The sequence below is a fragment of the Nomia melanderi genome, chromosome 12 (assembly GCF_051020985.1).
Source record: "Nomia melanderi isolate GNS246 chromosome 12, iyNomMela1, whole genome shotgun sequence".
NCBI lineage: Eukaryota > Metazoa > Arthropoda > Insecta > Hymenoptera > Halictidae > Nomia > Nomia melanderi.
In genome coordinates, this window is record NC_135010.1 from 11,883,932 (window position 1) to 11,900,960 (window position 17,029).

Below are 17,029 nucleotides of genomic sequence, written 5' to 3' on the forward strand. Positions count from 1 at the left end.
AATTCTAAATCTATATTGCAGAGAATAACTTTTTGTGGCATTTATTAAAATAAAAACACAGCCACGTTGCAAGTTAGTGTTATCACAATGTGTTCAGTTCGTTTCTTGAAAAGTGATACTACATGTTGGCAATGCTGATTCACTGACATTGGCCAGCCTCAACATTTATAAATTTGAAATTTAAGAGATCGTTACAACAATGGTCCTATTACTTAAAGCTAAAAATTACACATAATTGCTGATTTTAGAATAATATATTGGTTAGTAGAAATATGTAGCTATAATACATATTAAGGAAGAGAATGTACAATAGGTTTCACACAAAATGTTCGTGTAGGAAAATTCGTTGCTCGTTATGGCGACTAAAATTTCAATTGGTTAAAATAAACGTAGAAATTGCATGCCGCTGTCAATAAACCAACGTTTTGCAAGGTTAGATAATTGAAAACAAAATTTTTATCAAGTAAATGTCTTAGATTTAAAAATATCTTACACATGATATCAAGATGGAACATAATACATTGAAAACTATGAGGTATGGATTTTGTGATGCCATTTTTTCAAGTTCACCTATTAATTTCGACAAAGAAAATACAAATTCTCTTAATAAAACGTAAGTATATCTTCTGCCTTCATTTTATTTCTTGTGCTATATATAATAAATGTTTATTTACATTCTATTCTACCATTTGTAGGGAAAAAATGTGCTCTGACATGTTTGACACCCCTTACAAAGGGATTCAAAATCAACAGGAGAACAAATGTTTGAAACTTGAAAAACGTAAAATATTTTTTAATAATGAATCAGTTGAAAATTCTAAATTAACAAACACACCATCTAATTCAAATCTTACACGTTCAAAGTCTGTAAATACACTTCAAAGGAAACAAGTTTTATTCCCTGAAAGTATATTACCCAATGAAAAATGTAAAACAACAAAGATAATATCGACAACTCTGTTAAACGATAAAACACCAACAGTACATTTTTGTACTCCTAAACAATATAAAACACGTACCGCTACAAGTACTACAAAAATAAATATTTTACCTGCAAGCAAGACACCTATAAAACGTTATTTTAGTGACAATGTTTTATCTGAAGCAACACCTGATTGTTTTAGTGTAGTACAGGTAGAAACACCATCTGTTAAATTAAATGAAGTTGGTGTAGATGATCAAACAGTAATTGAGGGAGAAAGTAGTAATTTGATTGTAGGAATACGTGTTAGACCCTTAAATGCAAAGTAAGTTTCTATATTTAAATTAATTACCCATATTATAAAAGTCATGATAGAATACTATATTTAAATGTAATGTTTTCTGTTTTGTTAATATAGAGAATTAAGTGATTCAAAAATCACATCAGTTGTGCAAGTTAATGACCAAAGTATCGTTGTCAATTGTGAATCTGTTCAACACACTTTCACGTATGATCACTGTTTTGTGTCATATGAAGATTCAACAAAAATTGGTCATGCCAGTCAAGAAACTATATTTAAAAATATGGTTCTACCATTAATACAAAATGCTTTCGAAGGATACAACGTTTGTTTATTCGCCTATGGACAAACAGGCTCTGGTAAAAGTTACAGTATGATGGGTCAAGAATCTTCACAGACAAATCCAACAGTGTTCAATGAAGCAACTGGTATTATACCCAGATTTTGTCAAAACATATTTTCAAGAATATCTACAAATATCAACATCACAACCACAGTAGAAATTAGTTATTTTGAAATTTACAATGAAAAGATACACGACCTTTTAACGAATGTTAACAATGGAGTAAAAAGAGCTCCCCTTAAAGTCAGAGAACATCCTGTATTCGGTCCATACATTGTTGATTTGAGTCAACATTGTATACAGAATTACAAAGATTTGCAGGTATGGTATTCAAATTTTTCTATAATCACTTATGTATATCACTACACATTATATATTTCAGACCTGGCTTAAAGTGGGCAATTCTCAGCGGGCTACTGCAGCAACAGGAATGAATGAAAAAAGCTCAAGGTCTCATAGTATATTTAGTATCATATTAACACAAACACAAGTGAATAATCATTCAAGCAAGGACCGTGTAGATCCTAGTCGCCGCAGCAAAATTAATTTAGTGGATCTAGCAGGCAGTGAGAGACTCAGCCAAACATGTGCCAGTGGTGATAGATTGAAGGTTTGTTTCATTACATCTGGATACATAGTTAAATTTTATAGTAACTTGTCTATATATAATATATTCAATTGTATGTTATAGGAAGGTGTATCCATTAACAAGTCACTGCTTACATTAGGAAAAGTGATTGCTTCTCTTGCTGAAAACACAAATAATCGCAAACGAGGTTTCGTTCCATATAGAGAATCCGTGCTTACATGGCTGTTGAAGGTAAGTGACATTAAAACAAATCAGAAAGATTATCTTTCTAGGATTACTTATTTATTGCTTTTGCTATTAATAAAGCATTCTTTAACAGTCTGTAAATATTATAATAATAGTACTTCTTTAGCATTCTATATTATCTCTACAATATACAGTGGTACCTCGACTTACGAGCTGCTCTACATACAAACTTTTCAGCATACGAACTTTCTTCGTAATCCATTTTAATCTTTAGATTCAAACTTAATTTCGAGAAACGAACCGTGATGCTTCTATAATCCTGCATTATAATATAATGAAAAACTGGGTTCCATGGTACAAACTTAGATAGATAATTAAGTCGAGGTACCACTCTATTCTCTAACATACTTATTAACTAACTATAACATTATCTTCAGCCAACATTTCTTCCAATATAGTTCCTTGTGTAAAGTCAGTCTTATAAATTATTCAATATCCCATTGAATATCCTCTTAATTCTAATTTTCTATGTAAATGCAGTTTATTAGATACAAGAATCGTTGAATAATAACGTAACATCTTTACCATGCTTCTTATAATAAACAATGTATTGGAAGAAATTTAAACAATCAATAATGCGTAAACCTATCTCATGCTCGTTACCGATTAACGAATCATTCTTTAATTAAATATATTATCTCAACACGGCAGAGCATTAATTTCTCTCGCACGCCTACCGTTTCAATAATAATCCACGTGTGTATACATTTTGTATATACATACCAATAAGGTAGTACTTTTGTCTTCTTCCATTCGGAAGTATGAAAAAATGACAAAAATAAATTAATCGTTATATCGCCGAAACTGTTTACGTATCGTGTATCCCGTATGCAAAGTTCATCGATATCTATAAGAGTCTACCCGAAGTGTATCGCAATTATGCAGCGTGCAATTATGCAAGACGATTTTAACTGTATTACGACTCCTTACGCTCCTCTTTCGAGTCGCCGGCCTTTGAACTTTCGTTTTCCACTTTCGACGGCTGATCATCACTATTTACATCATTCTCCTCCCTAACGTCCTGCTCGTCTTCTTCCTCGTGGATCTCTTTGCAAGAACTTCTCCGCGATTTGCCTCTTATGTAAGCCGCGAGGCTTCTTCTTTTGTTCTCTCGGCACAGGTGGCAATTCTCTTTCGACAATTGTTTCTGGTCGTGGTGTTGCTGCGGCAGCCGCTGATAATGATTCTGCGATCGGCCTGGAACACAATCGTATCCCATTGGAAACCGGTGCCCCTTTAAAAATAAACTTTCTAACATTTCCAGCTGACAGACAACGATCTCACGAGTCGCGGTTGAAAGTTAACGAAACGAATAATCAGCGGAAAAAATCGCTTCGACGATTTCCACGTATACGAGCATTCGATTATGACGCAAGTTCTAACAGACTATCGAAGATGTTTTCGTCATTGGCGCTAGACAGGAATGTTTCGTGAACTGTGTCCTCACGGGCGTGCCTCGAAGCACGTAGCAATCTGCCGACTCGTCGCTATTCAATTTAATTATGAATACTTTGACACGGGAAATGTCAGCATTTCATAATATCGCTTATCCTCTCGAAGCGAAGTCGAAAAGGAGAAATTACCGATTATTTGCTAACCGTCTCTTGCCTTATACCATTATCTAGTAATTTACACTATTGAACGTTCTCATTCGACATTAGTTATCTTACAAATTACAATTCTCAATTAATTTGAAAGTTGTGCCAATTTTCAGCGATACTTCTAAATAATGCGATACCCTTTGCGGACGAGAATTTTAAACTTCCGATTACCTTTTTCATTAAAAAAGCGGAGTATTAAATACTAGAAAAAGGAAAAGATGCGTATCAATGTTTCCTGATTAGAATAATTGAATTATTCATTGGCAGCTTTCGAATTTAGACGTCGAAGCTCGAAGTCGCCATTACGGCGGCATTCGATCGCGAAGGATCAACGATGCAAGGAACATCAAAATCGCTTGTTTCGTGTAAATCTCTCTCATCCGCTTTCTTGCGAGCAGCGGTGCACGCGATAAGACGCACGTACGCGTCTTTGGCTCCGTTTCACGCGTGAAATTTACGTCGTTATCCACGGATCAGCCGGTGCTCGAGAGAATAACGATTCCGGCAGATAAAGAAAGTCTCAGAGATAAAAATTGACGTTTGAGTAAGAGCGAATTACTCGGCTTACGGTTTATCTCGATCGTTTCCTGTTTCGGTCTGGGAAAGAAAGGGAGAAAGAGATGAGCAACATTTTTATCGCGATTCGATGCATCATCGTTGCAACGTCTGCGAATAGAAGGGAGTCACGGGAACATCCTTTGCAAATCGGTCGACTAGAAATAGACTCGTACGGGTTGCTAAAAGCACGTGAGTTGCAGAGTCCAAAAGCGAGTTTCGAAACACGCAAGGCGCTACTCGGATCCCGTCGTGCAACGGAAGATAAACTGGGATCTCGTTTATAATGCACGTTAGAATATGCACAGTCGAAAAGAGAACCTATAATCACTAACACGTTCGCGGACGCGAATGCTATATCATTCATTTCCATTTTGATGCAAAATTACATGAATGCTACAACATTGAAATTTGTAAGCCACGTTGTCTGAATTTAATTTCATATAGGCTTGATTTTTTGAAATTATTATGCACCCAAAATTTTTACTGTCTGCAAACGTGTTAACCGAATGGAGAGATCACCCACTTTTCCCTTAGTTCACTTTCTTTTGTTATTCAGCAAGTCTTGAACTGGAGATGTTTGCTTCTGCAAAACAATTTTCAATGAAACCTATTGCATCAATTAACCCTTCGCGGACTTTTATACAAAGCTTGCAACGTATGAAGCTAAATTATGCATCGAATACTTAAGCAATAGTAAAAAAGGGAACTACGCACTGATCACTTACTATTCAAATAATTAAATCGTTCGACCGAGATGTCGACATTTGTCCGTAAAGGGTCAAAGTTAATGGAGAAGATTCTAGTCGACTGATTAAAAATCTGGTTCAACCGTCTGCTACACCGTGATATACGTAACCCGATAATTTTCATTCCCGATACATAAAGATTCGACAATCTTTGTCGCACGTTTTCGCGTGTAATCACGACAAATTAACGGCGCTCGTAGAACCCGCAATTACCGCCGATTTCCGTAAGTAAGCGATTGCAATTCATGCGCTACGCCTTATTGTCACGCGATATTTTTACCTCCGGCGGTGTGATGCGCCGGTAAGTAGCGCTATATTTAGACGAACTTGTGTTCTTTTAGCGACGTACGCGAATAGAAAAAAAACATACGTCGACGGCGGAGTGCTATCCGAGTAAACGGCGTACGAGGATCCATCGCGCAATGGCCGCCGGTCGGTCGTTAGCATATTTCATTACGAAATCGGCGGCGACCGCGAACAACCGCGATCACGACCATCGTAAATATGTTTTCTTTAACGACTAGAGTATCGTGTTCCATTTGTTTACAGCCTCGCCTACTTACGCAACGTTCGCGGTGTAAACAATTCGTTACGGCCGAAACTGCGTTCCATATCCTGCTTCTAGAAATTATTACTAGAGCACCGATAATGATCGTGTCCGGACGTAATGTATGATAAATAATGCGAGACGTCGGCTTTGTGCAACCAGTTCTCTTCGACGATAACGCGAAGGGTGGGGCCAACTATGTAGAATACCTGTTGTTCGCCGTGAACACGCCCAACTCGAGGATCGCTCGAAATTACGGAGACAGGATCAGATTTCCGAGGAAATTTCTTGTTACAATCAAATCTGTGAATTTCTTTGTACTCCGCGTCGGAACCTGGTACGCCGTTCGGACAATTCGAAATTTCGATTCAACGGATTCAGGACATGTTTCTCTGTGTTTGCGAAAATATTGAACCGCATTCTATTGTTACGCCTCTGGTTGACTTTAGTAGCCAATTGTACAAATGTAAATTACTTATTACCGTTGATTTACTTCAATCTTACAAACCTGTGTACCACCGGTGGTACATGGTATGAACGCGTTGATCGAGGAATAGGAGAATTCGAAGTCCGTCGATGTTTTCGAAGTACTGAATGGTTTTTCCCGAGAAAATGCGAATTCCATAGTTTATGTTCAGTGACCGGTTACCATTGATTAACGAGTTTCAAGTTCAAAGAATAGATAACTCGGAAATGTCTGTGCGATTTTTGCTGCGTAATACGTATCTATTGACGAAACCACGTATTGTTGACGCATATCTCAATAATTGTTACCTGTGCGAAGTACGTCAACGATTTTCCGATATTCCAATGAGACGATAATGAATCGAGGATATTTGAATTTCGCTTTAGGAAGCCGAACAAAAATCAGAATCGCAAATTAGTGCATCGGCGTTACCAGATTCGTCGATGACGCCTCGGTCTTCGCGGGGATTCGATATTTCGCGATGGGAATCGGGAGCTCTCGTGCTTTTGCAAGAATTCGCGTCCTCGTTTCCCAGCGTTTCGCGCCATTTTCAGAATAGAAGGACGAGAAGATGCATTGAATTTAAATCGCGCTACCAGTTTGCTCCTCGGCCGCCGCGGCGCGTTTTCGCGCGAAGGTAGATCGGATCGGAAGGGAATTAGGGAAAACGGGTTGCTTAAGTAACGATCGAGATTCCAACGTGCTTTCACATCGAGGAACCCGTGGTTCCATCGAGGAAGACGATTCAGAACTTTCCTCGGCAGCGATCGGGGAAAGGTATCGCTGGAACGAATCGAGATCCTCGCCGGTTCACGTAACAATGCGAGACTACGCATTTTTCGCTGTTTTAATGCTCATCGCCTGAAAATGAAGACGATCTAATGATTTCTCACGTTAAAACAGGGACAGAAGTTTAGAAACTGTAGGAATATCAGCCTTGTAACGATCTGTTCGAAACGGAGAACCTTACAGCAGTCGCAAATGGAACAGAGAAGAAAATATTTTGAAAGTTGTAATATCTTATATAAGAAAGATATTAGAAGAAAGTATATTAGAAGTATACGAAATATTAGAAGAAAGCAATATTATAAAGAGCAGAAGATATTTTGAAAGTTGTTCTATCTTATATAAGAAAAATATCAGAAGAAAGTATATTAGAAGTATACGAAATATTAGAAGAAAGCAATATTTTAAAGGGCAGAAGAAAATATTTTGGAAGTTATTCTATCTTATATAAGAAAAATATCAGAAGAAAGTATTATATTAGAAGTATATGAAATATTAGAAGAAAGCAATGTTATAAAGAGCAGAAGAAAGTATTATATTAGAAGTATACGAAATATTAGAAGAAAGCAATATTATAAAGAGCAGAAGAAAATATTTTGAAAGTTGTTCTACCTTATATAAGAAAAATATGAGAAGAAAGTATATTAGAAGTATACGAAATATTAGAAGGAAACAATATTATAAAGTTACATCTTCCACAAGAGAAATTAAAGAAAGAACATTATTATATAAGAAAGGAAGCTAATTACAAAGTCGAACAATAGTGAACCATAATTTCACTCAGCCGAGCAGAACGAAGCCATTACTACCGTTCGTCATCACAATACCAAAACAGAATACGGCGCAGATAAAGTTGAACTTGCCGAGCTGTCAACGGCAAAGACTTATCCCTCGCGTTCAACCGGTCGCGTCCTAACGTAACATCGGCACCCCAAAGAAGCCCGACTCTCCGGTGAAAAGAGAGAATAAAATAAAAGAAGAAAAAGCAAGTTCACGCGATAAGGACAACGTGAACGCTCTTCCCAGCGTTCCGCGGAGCGCAGATTGACACGTGCTCCGAGTGTACGTTCTGTTTACACGCGGAGATACCGTTCGCCAAGGAATGTGTACACGGAGGAATAACAAGATCTAGTTTAATCGCAACGATTATTGCTCGAAAGAAAATGAACGGACCGTGCGGCGCCGATCGCACGCCACCTGCTCCCACATCCTCCATCGGGAAGTTCATGAATGGGAGCCGGTCCCGATACCGTATTCCTCCATGCAACACTTGTTTACTACGCACAAGCGAGGCGCACGTACCGTCGTTGAAATAGTTTGTATTCCAGGGCTGCTCGTAGTCCCTGTACTGTTGACCCCTGAGGAAGCCGTAGGTCAGGACTTCGGGGACGTAGACTAGATCCATGATCGACCGTGTCCGTCCAACGTCTTAGGAGGATCTGTTCTGCGCGTGGACCCTTTAATCCGATCGTTGAACGTCCCTCCGGGAAACTCGTCCGGCGATCCTCTTCTGGTAGCGTGGACTGTATCTACAACGGTATACTTCTTCCTTTCCTTCTTTCTTCGATCCGCTCGCACTCCTCGCAATGAGAGCCACGAACGAGCGAGCGAGCTGGCTTTACCTCGCCTTTCTAAAACGAGAACTTCCTCAGGCTGTCCCAGGTGGATCGGTACCAGTGGTCTCAGGTGGTTCTTCTGTTCTTGACCAAGGACAACGCATCGGTAAACAGCCGGGCACGCCGGAGCTGTCGTTGGATAGACCGGTGGGAAACTCGGTGTCTGCGAAATGCGACGACGATCGGCGCACAGCGTCGGATCGCCACGATGTTTTCCTTTCAACTAAACGAACGTGTGTGCGGACTCGCTGTGCACGTAATGTTTATCCGTCGGCTTGTCCCTCTCCATCGGCCACCGGCCTCACCGCTTCTCTCCGCGCCGCTCGCCCCCCCTTCGCCGGCTCGACTCGCCCCTCCTACGCCGCGGCGATCACCTTCGCGAATTGCATCGCGGATTTTACGGCTTTTAAACGCGTTTCCCTGGTTTACCTTCGCCTTTTCCCTTTTCTCCGGCCGCCCGGCCTGCGCCGGAATCGGCCGGCTTGCTCACCTTTGCCGGAACTCGCCGGTGGACCGTGGAAAACCGGTGCCGCTCGGAACTCACCTCGGATGGACCTTTAACCCTTTACGGACGAATGTCGATGTTTAGGTGGAACGTTTGTATTTGTTTTATTTAAGCAATGTATAATTTAGCTTCATGTTGAAGGTTTTCTACATTTCAAAGAAGCTTCGCAAAGGGTTAACACTTTGACTTCAAAAGGTGACTCGTCACTTGATTTTAGGGAAAACTGTAAAATCTGTTTCGTGTTGAACGTATAATGCGATACGTGAAATATTGGAGTAAGGTAGTTTTGTTCCTCAATGTACTTGTGATTTCTGTTAGTTTCAGAGAATATCGTCTTCGTCTTCCGAGGAAATGTTAAATATTTCTAGCGAACTTCCGAGTGCAAAGGGTTAACGCGCTAATCCAATGAATCTAAGCAAAATATTAGAACAATGTGACTGAAACGAGTCATTGAGTTCCTAGATATAGTGTCGTTGTTTATCATTTCTAATAACAGTATCTATAGGATTCATTTTATTTTCGTTGTGCAGAATATAGGGTTACGGCCGTCACAAGTATATGACGCTGGTAGCGTACGTGCCAAGCGTCACGAAAATTTTCACCATGCTTCCATGGAGTTATCCCTTTGTAGCACAGAAAAACAAGAACAATTACTCATTATTTGTCAGAATCTTTGCGTTACACTATTGTCAACTTAGTTTTTACCTCACGTGTAACGATTGTTTCCAAGTAATTCAGAAGCGTCACCAGTGACCGAAATCGCGGTTAACCTGTCAACCCTTTGGATCCCGAAGCGAAACCAGGAAAAGTGCGTTTCCTTTTTGAATAAATTAGCTGAGTTATCGCTTCTAGGAAACATAAATGTTTTTATCGTATTCAAAAATGCTGTTCCAACTGTCAACAAGATAGGTAGTCATTACTATTGGATTGACGCGGAAGGAAGAAGTGTCCTTCGCAGACGTTATGATAGTTTGCAAACATGCTATACCGGGTTGATGCAAAGATCCTGCCTGTTTTTGTTAACAGAAAAATTCGTTTCCTCGGAGCACATCGTCGCAAGCCGACAGACGGTTTAATCGAGTAATTAACCCGGAGAAATCTACGTTAGTATGTACGCTTTTAGGCGTTCAATTGTCGGACAGGCTCCATTGTGTTTGTTAGACGCATGAAAGAGTACGCGACTGACGAAAGGACTCATTGGATACGTAGCGAGTATCACGTCGTTTTAGAGATGATTCATTCCTCTGTACACTCCGAATAATTGAATTAGTCATTTTTTCGTAAAAAACGATCCGAGGCGCCCGATAGATGATGCATACTCACGGCGGGATTTAATTGGTACACCGGAAATTATACTCAGCCGAGGATGCTAATTTTTCTCGGAATAAAAAACTTATCCGTGTTTACATTTTTCCTAACTAATTACATATGCTGAATCGACATGTATCGTGATGGTAATGCTGGGTCTATTATTCAATATCGGTGTTTACCATGTTTCGAACCATTCTATGCATATCGCGTGAAATTTGATAACCTCCTCTATTTAATATTCAATATAGGAACTGTTGATAAGGGGAATAATTACTTTCGCCTTGTGTTCGGTATTATTTTTACGATCTGGATCGGTAGGCTCGAGGAAAGAGAAGTTGATGAATATATACAAGTATCCTCGTGTTAATCAACCAGTCAGTGTGTCTGAGAGATTAAAATTTCTTCCACCGTTGAATAAGCGACTTACAACGAATTACTTTTTATCATACTTCGTATCGTGCGAGCTCATCGTGTTCATGGGTTTTTTCCAATAGTGAGAGCGATAGTCGACAGCATAGAAATTGGCCATTGTCAACGCAATTTGTAATACCTTAGAAATTGTTTACACGACAGGGGCTCGCCTTGTGACGCAAATATCTATCTCGGAAACGAGAAAAAAGCGGGTGCTTCGATAAAACTTCGTTACACGAGATATTCGGTACAAGTTCAATGATAATCCATCATCCGACCGTGTCTTCGTTATCGTATTCGACAAGACTAATCGCCGTTTCTCGCGTAATATTCTCTGTATTTTATAAATAACGCGAACACCGCTATTTACAATTTTCTCTCCGGCCGTTCGGCATCCTTGAACCGTTGAACAAATGCGTTATTTTACTGGAAGACTTATTGTTATCGCGGGCCATAAAAGTCCCTGCTCTTCAAGCCGAATTACAATAACGGGACAGACATGAATAAATGGAGCGTCGTTGCTGATAACATCGCGCAAGATTACGAGTCGTAACGAGAGATAAATCTGTATGGAATTTTTACGAAGCATCGCTGTTTGTTTCTTTACTTTTCTTGATCGTTCGGTCATTTCTGATCCGAGCGTGCATTCTAACAATAGGGGACGTTCTCGGATATCGCGATGCATTTCGATAATCCGCGCGCGCGACGATAACGTATCTGATAAAGACGATTACGACAGGCTAGATTACGCAGCCGGTTGAAACGAGATTTTTTGTCAGCGGCGAGAAAGAAACGAGAATCAAAGAGCAACGGCAATAATTGGCGACACGAAGTTTACCACCTGATCGGGGTAATAACGTCGCTGATAATGGCCGGCCGAGACGCATGTTTTCCATCGTCAAATGTGGACTCAGCGGCAAGGTTCGAGGCTTCGAGAGTTTACACGAAGGAGGAACTCTTCTATTTGCGGACTTATCGTTTTATTGGCCGTATCTGGATGAACGCTTAAAGAAAGAAACGCCAAGGTGTGATCGATAACGGAACAAGCACCACTCGACGGCAATCATTCTTCTCGATCCTTTACACCTTATCGTCCAGATAATGATTATTTATGCGTACGAAAAGAAACGAGATTACAGACAGAACACCTTGAACCTTTGTATGTACTTGAGCCGGAGGATCCGGTTAAACAATAAACTTCGCTGAAAGGCGTGATTACTTTTCACGTAATCTATTGATTACGTTGTTGATCATCGTTCCATGGATCAACGATCAAGCTTTGTCTTCTATCGTCTTTTTTCTAATCGATAGATGTTTAGTTAATCGTTGCATGAACACTCTCGAACATCCCGATCGTCTTGTCAGCATGTTTGTCCTCGGTGCTCATCCTTTTGTTTGCTTATTCGTTGATCCTGACGGTACGTTTCGAATATACTCGCGTCCTCCGTTGCCGAAGCGCGCACCACGCGTTGAAGTCTCTCGATCAATGGACCCTTCGGCAGCGAGAGCCACGTGTATCTCGACGACCTCGACACTATTCTGACATTCGAGAGTACTACCTTTTTTCTTTCACTCGAATGAACTCTATTACTGCTCGTCTTATTTTGTACCGGAGACCAAGGTCTAGACTACAGCGTTCCTTTCGATGGAGTGTAAATTGACTCGCTCGAAGACCAATGCCGTCGACTCTACTCCTTGATACTTCCTGATTTTTGTCAATTCTAATGGAGTAAATAATATTCTTTTTAATTACTCAAGAATTTACTCGTTTCTTCGTTTTTCTAAGAGAAAGCTCTTCTTTTTATAGCTTCAGAAGCCAAAACATTAATTCTCCAATTTTTTTCAACAGCAAAAGCACTGTTACTCGTTTTCGAAACGCTTGTCGCGGAGGAAACGCAACAGTGACGGTGTATCGTTTGTTATATGTAATACGTAGCATGCAAATTGCTCGTGTAGTCCATTATTTCATGGTGAAAAACTATTTTTTGAACTTCGCAGGAGAGCCTCGGCGGCAATTCGAGAACAGCGATGCTTGGGACCGTGTCGCCGGCCAACATACACGTGGAAGAGACGCTTGCGACCCTTCGATACGCTTGTCAAGCCCGAGCCATTGTTAATCGCATACGAATTAACGAAGATCCGCACGAGAAACTGATTCGGTAACAACTTTTCATTATCGCGCGTTTCCGTTCGATCGGAAGATACGGAGATAGGTTCAATTACGGATTATATCTCGAAGAAATCCCCTAAAGGGGTAAATCGTGTTGCCTGTCAAGAGCATGGGCGATAAAATTGATACTGGTATTAATATCGTATTAAGATTCATAGTCTAAGTACGTCGGTGCTATTGCGCGTGCATCAAACGAATGACACTTGATTTTTATTATCTTGAAACTTTTTCCTTTATCTCGTTTTACGTTAACGCTTTGAGTCTTCGATATCTGAGATCGAAAGGAACAAGCAAGTCATTTGATTATTCGAATAACAAAAGACTCATCCGTATGTTTCTCTTTTCTAATATTTAAAAGTTCGATATGTAATTTAGACTGTTACGAAGGTCTTTAATGTTTCGGGTTTTCATTTCGAAAAAGGAAACAGTAGCATGGACCGAGGTTCGAGCTTAAATCGGCGAAACAAAAGAAAATTCGTTTGTGGCGTCGCCGCACGTATAACCTAATGATTGTTAACGGGTGCAATTACGCCGAAGGCATCGTTTTATTTCGTTATGGTTCTCATTTTCCCGTTTCAGCGAGCTGAAAGCGGAAGTTCAACGGTTACGCGGCGTCCGCGAAGGATACGAGAAGCAATTGGGGATCGTGCCCCGAAGGCTTTTAGATTCCATTCAACCGAATGGTGAAAATAGTAATGAGATCAAGCAGAAACAACAGGAAATCGACAAACTGAGGGATCAGTTGAAGAAAACCGAGGAACAACTTTCCGCCACTCAGATGTAAGTGAATCTTACCAGAGAACTTACTGAATCTCCTCTTTCGCTTGTGAGTTTATCTCGTTCTCTCCGATCGCATTAAGGATCCGATCATTATTATTAGACTCGTCCGTTCTGTATTGAAAAAAAGATATAAACGGAACGGAAGTTACTTGCGGTTAGCCGTAAATTCAACCGGAGCTTCCGGCAGAAGGAAGAACTGTGTTAGCTCTTGATGAAAGCGATGAAGAGTATTGCTGAATATTTTTTTATTACTTTGTTACTTTACTGCTTGTAGATGAAATAATAGATTAAAATAAATTCTGATAAGGGGAGGCCAAAGTAATTTGCGACTCAACGAAAATTTGTAAGGGAATTAAACGAGAAAAGTACACGCGGTCCGGAACGATGGATACTTAAATAATCAAGTCGCCCATGGAAACTAGGAATTTAGCTATTCATGATTGCAGGACATGGTCGAAAAGGCTACGGGAGACGGAGCAGAGGAAAAATTCGGAGTTAAAGTATTTGCGTCGCTGCGGGATCGCTATCGAAATCGATTTCCAAGAGAAGGATAAACAGCCTTGTTTGATTAATCTTGCAGCCGATCCTATGTTGTCTGGAACACTGTTGTATCTGATTCCTCCTGGATTGGTTCGCATCGGCAAACAATCTGGGCCCGAAGGTTCCTCCAAAAATTTGGATATTATGTTGGATGGACCTCTCGTTAGACCTTTGCACTGGTTAGTTACGGGTCGTTCGCACTCTGATGGCTCAGTTGATATGAAGATCCATTAGACTTGCTCTACTTGTCCATAAGTTCTTGTTCCCCTTTTTGCTTGGTAGATTTTTCATGTGTTACTGGTGTGGCGTGTCTTGATGTGTGATATTGGAATACAGTGTCTTCGCTGTTTGTCCTCCTTCGTTGTTTTTTGTCGTCGTTGCATGTCATTTGTCTGTTCTATCAACATAATAGACCTCAGGTGGTGAATCTTGGATACAAAATAAATTATAATTAAGATTGCATGATAGTCTTCCGTATAATACAATTGTTCTCGAGCTTGTTCACCCTTTTGCTTTCATTAATTGGTCGATCCCCAGGTATTTCCATGAGTGATCATCATCTACAAGGTTTCTAACGTGCTTGCAACTGAATTTTTTTATCATATATACCATCAGTATAATATCGTTGCTTTAATCGTGTTTTATATATTTGACAGCACCATCGAAAATAGTAGTGGGAAACTTTTATTGTCCTCTGAAATGGATGGAGATACCTATGTCAATGGACAGGTATAACGTATTTTATGCTTATCTTACACCATCTTATTATTATGCGTCCACTGTTTTACAGTTCTTCGTTTCTGTTGTAGATCGTAACTGGTAAAGTAGTCCTCAAGCATGGTGATCGCTTAGTAATCGGCGGCAATCATTACTTCAAAGTCTCAAATCCCTATGACGGGCATAGCAATATTCAGATCTCCGCGCAAACCGTGGATTACGAGTTTGCCTATCAAGAAATTCTTAAAGTGCAAGAGGAAAAGTAAGTACTTTCCAAATGATACTCCTGTGAATTGGAACATTTTTGTATATAAATATTCAATGCAAACTTGTATTTAAAGATTAAGAACCGAGCTTGAGGAAAGCAAACAAAAAGCTATAAAGGAACTAGAGAACGCGAAACGTGAAGTTGAGGTACAATTGGGATCCCAAAAGTTATCTTATGAACGCAAGATTGAAATTCTTGGTTCTACAGTGGAAGAACAAAAGCTTGCATTAGAACAGATTCATCAAAAACAGAAAGAATTGGAATTGGAGAAAGAGTTGCTTGTAAACGAGGTTGAAATAAACAATAGATTAAAACAGAAGCAATCCGAGGAAAAGAAAATTATTGTTACGCCGTATAAATCCAACTTCTTGGAAGAATTAGAAAATATTTTGAGTGAGAAAACAGCAGATGCTGAATATGCTCTTAAGATGAAAGCAAGTGCCGATGCGATCAGCTGTGGTGGTATTACTTTACATGAAATGCAATTGCTGGTAAGAGAAGCTACCGAGCGATGCAGGGAAGTCGGAATTAATTATGTACGTATCTATTAGTCAGATAATATACAAATCAGTATTCGTAATAGTAGCAACAAATTAGAATATTTATATTTTTTATAGAATTATATAATTGATTATTGTATTACAGGAATTCGATCAACAACAAGTAATTGTAAATAAAAGTCTGAAACCAACGATTCGTATACGTAACAGAGATTGCATGAAGGAAACATTATTGCAGCCTATGAAATTTTTGGATTGGGTACATCGTTTGCGAGATTACGATATAGAGGATTCGATCAAAGAATTGTGTACAACATTGGATGGAACTTGGGAACGCTATGAAAATACAGAAACTTTTGAAGATTCTTTGAATAATAGTCGAATATCTATAAATATGACACCAGTGAAAAAGCACTTGAACGAAAGTTTACAGCAGCTGTCTGCGGATACATCAGTGCTAGGGGTTACATTTAATAATCAGACATTCGACGACACCAAGGGACAAGAAAGTATAGACAACTGCCTTATGCAAATGGAGCTCGCTGCAAAAACTTTACGAAGACTGTGCGTTAAAAATAATGAAATTCAAAGAGTTACAGAACCCCTTGACGACATGCAGAATATTATTGATAATTTGCGCAAAACGTTAGGGGTCAAAGGATCACATACACACGAAGATAAGAGTCCAAATCGTACCCAAAATAACGATGGAACTGTAATTGAAAAGTCTGATAATATAAACGTAAGTCCTTCGCAGGATTACAGTAAAGATCATACAAAGCCCGTTAATTCACCATCGAAGTCCACATTACGCAACAATAATAGATTATTCGATAAAATAATTCAGAAAAATGTGAGATTCAATGATAAATTAAAGAAAGAACTGACTTAGTTTAAGAAGAGATAATACTTAGATTAATTGAATTTTTACAAGAGATTATAGTTAAAACAACTGAACAAATTCTATGAATACTCTTGTGTGAATAAAGAATGTACATTTCTTTACAATAATACGAAAGTTATACAAGTTATTTAAGATGTTAAAAGAAATTTTATTTTACGACACTTGTATTAAGTATCACCAAAAAATACTTTCTATTTTCTAA

The 17,029-nt window shown here is 39.3% G+C and overlaps 2 protein-coding genes across 4 annotated transcripts; one reads left to right on the top strand and one right to left on the bottom strand.

Moving 5' to 3' along the window:
- Positions 1 to 142: 142 nt before the first annotated feature.
- On the top strand, positions 143 to 16,954 carry neb (kinesin family member nebbish). Of its 2 annotated transcripts, XM_031988016.2 has the most exons (13): positions 143 to 260; positions 338 to 613; positions 696 to 1,247; positions 1,341 to 1,887; positions 1,949 to 2,176; positions 2,258 to 2,386; positions 12,947 to 13,107; positions 13,698 to 13,898; positions 14,345 to 14,617; positions 15,095 to 15,167; positions 15,248 to 15,417; positions 15,497 to 15,959; positions 16,069 to 16,954. In XM_031988016.2, exons 2-13 carry the CDS (start codon positions 507 to 509, stop codon positions 16,813 to 16,815), a joined length of 3,651 nt encoding a protein of 1,216 aa, XP_031843876.1. In that variant the 5' UTR covers positions 143 to 260; positions 338 to 506; the 3' UTR covers positions 16,816 to 16,954. The 2 variants fall into 2 exon arrangements, with proteins under 2 accessions (XP_031843876.1, XP_031843875.1); XM_031988015.2 differs by lacking the exon at positions 143 to 260 and having other exon boundaries at positions 276 to 613.
- LOC116431922 (uncharacterized) lies at positions 2,416 to 9,040 on the bottom strand. Of its 2 annotated transcripts, none has more exons than XM_031988043.2 (2): positions 8,408 to 9,040; positions 2,416 to 3,598 (listed from the first exon to the last, which is right to left on the bottom strand). In XM_031988043.2, the coding sequence occupies exons 1-2, from the start codon at positions 8,508 to 8,510 to the stop codon at positions 3,318 to 3,320; spliced, it is 384 nt and encodes a 127-aa protein (XP_031843903.1). In that variant the 5' UTR covers positions 8,511 to 9,040; the 3' UTR covers positions 2,416 to 3,317. The 2 variants fall into 2 exon arrangements, with proteins under 2 accessions (XP_031843903.1, XP_076228793.1); XM_076372678.1 differs by lacking the exon at positions 8,408 to 9,040 and adding an exon at positions 5,870 to 6,324.
- Positions 16,955 to 17,029: the final 75 nt, after the last annotated feature.

Coding starts and splice junctions, on each gene's coding strand:
- LOC116431922 (XM_031988043.2), bottom strand. CDS start 8,510: ATGGATCTAGTCTACGTCCCCGAAGTCCTGACCTACGGCTTCCTCAGG. Junction 3,599..8,407: donor TACAAACTATTTCAACGACG/GTACGTGCGCCT, acceptor ATTGTGTTCCAG/GCCGATCGCAGAATCATTAT.
- neb (XM_031988016.2), top strand. CDS start 507: ATGGAACATAATACATTGAAAACTATGAGGTATGGATTTTGTGATGCC. Junction 614..695: donor ACAAATTCTCTTAATAAAAC/GTAAGTATATCT, acceptor TACCATTTGTAG/GGAAAAAATGTGCTCTGACA. Junction 2,387..12,946: donor TGCTTACATGGCTGTTGAAG/GTAAGTGACATT, acceptor TGAACTTCGCAG/GAGAGCCTCGGCGGCAATTC.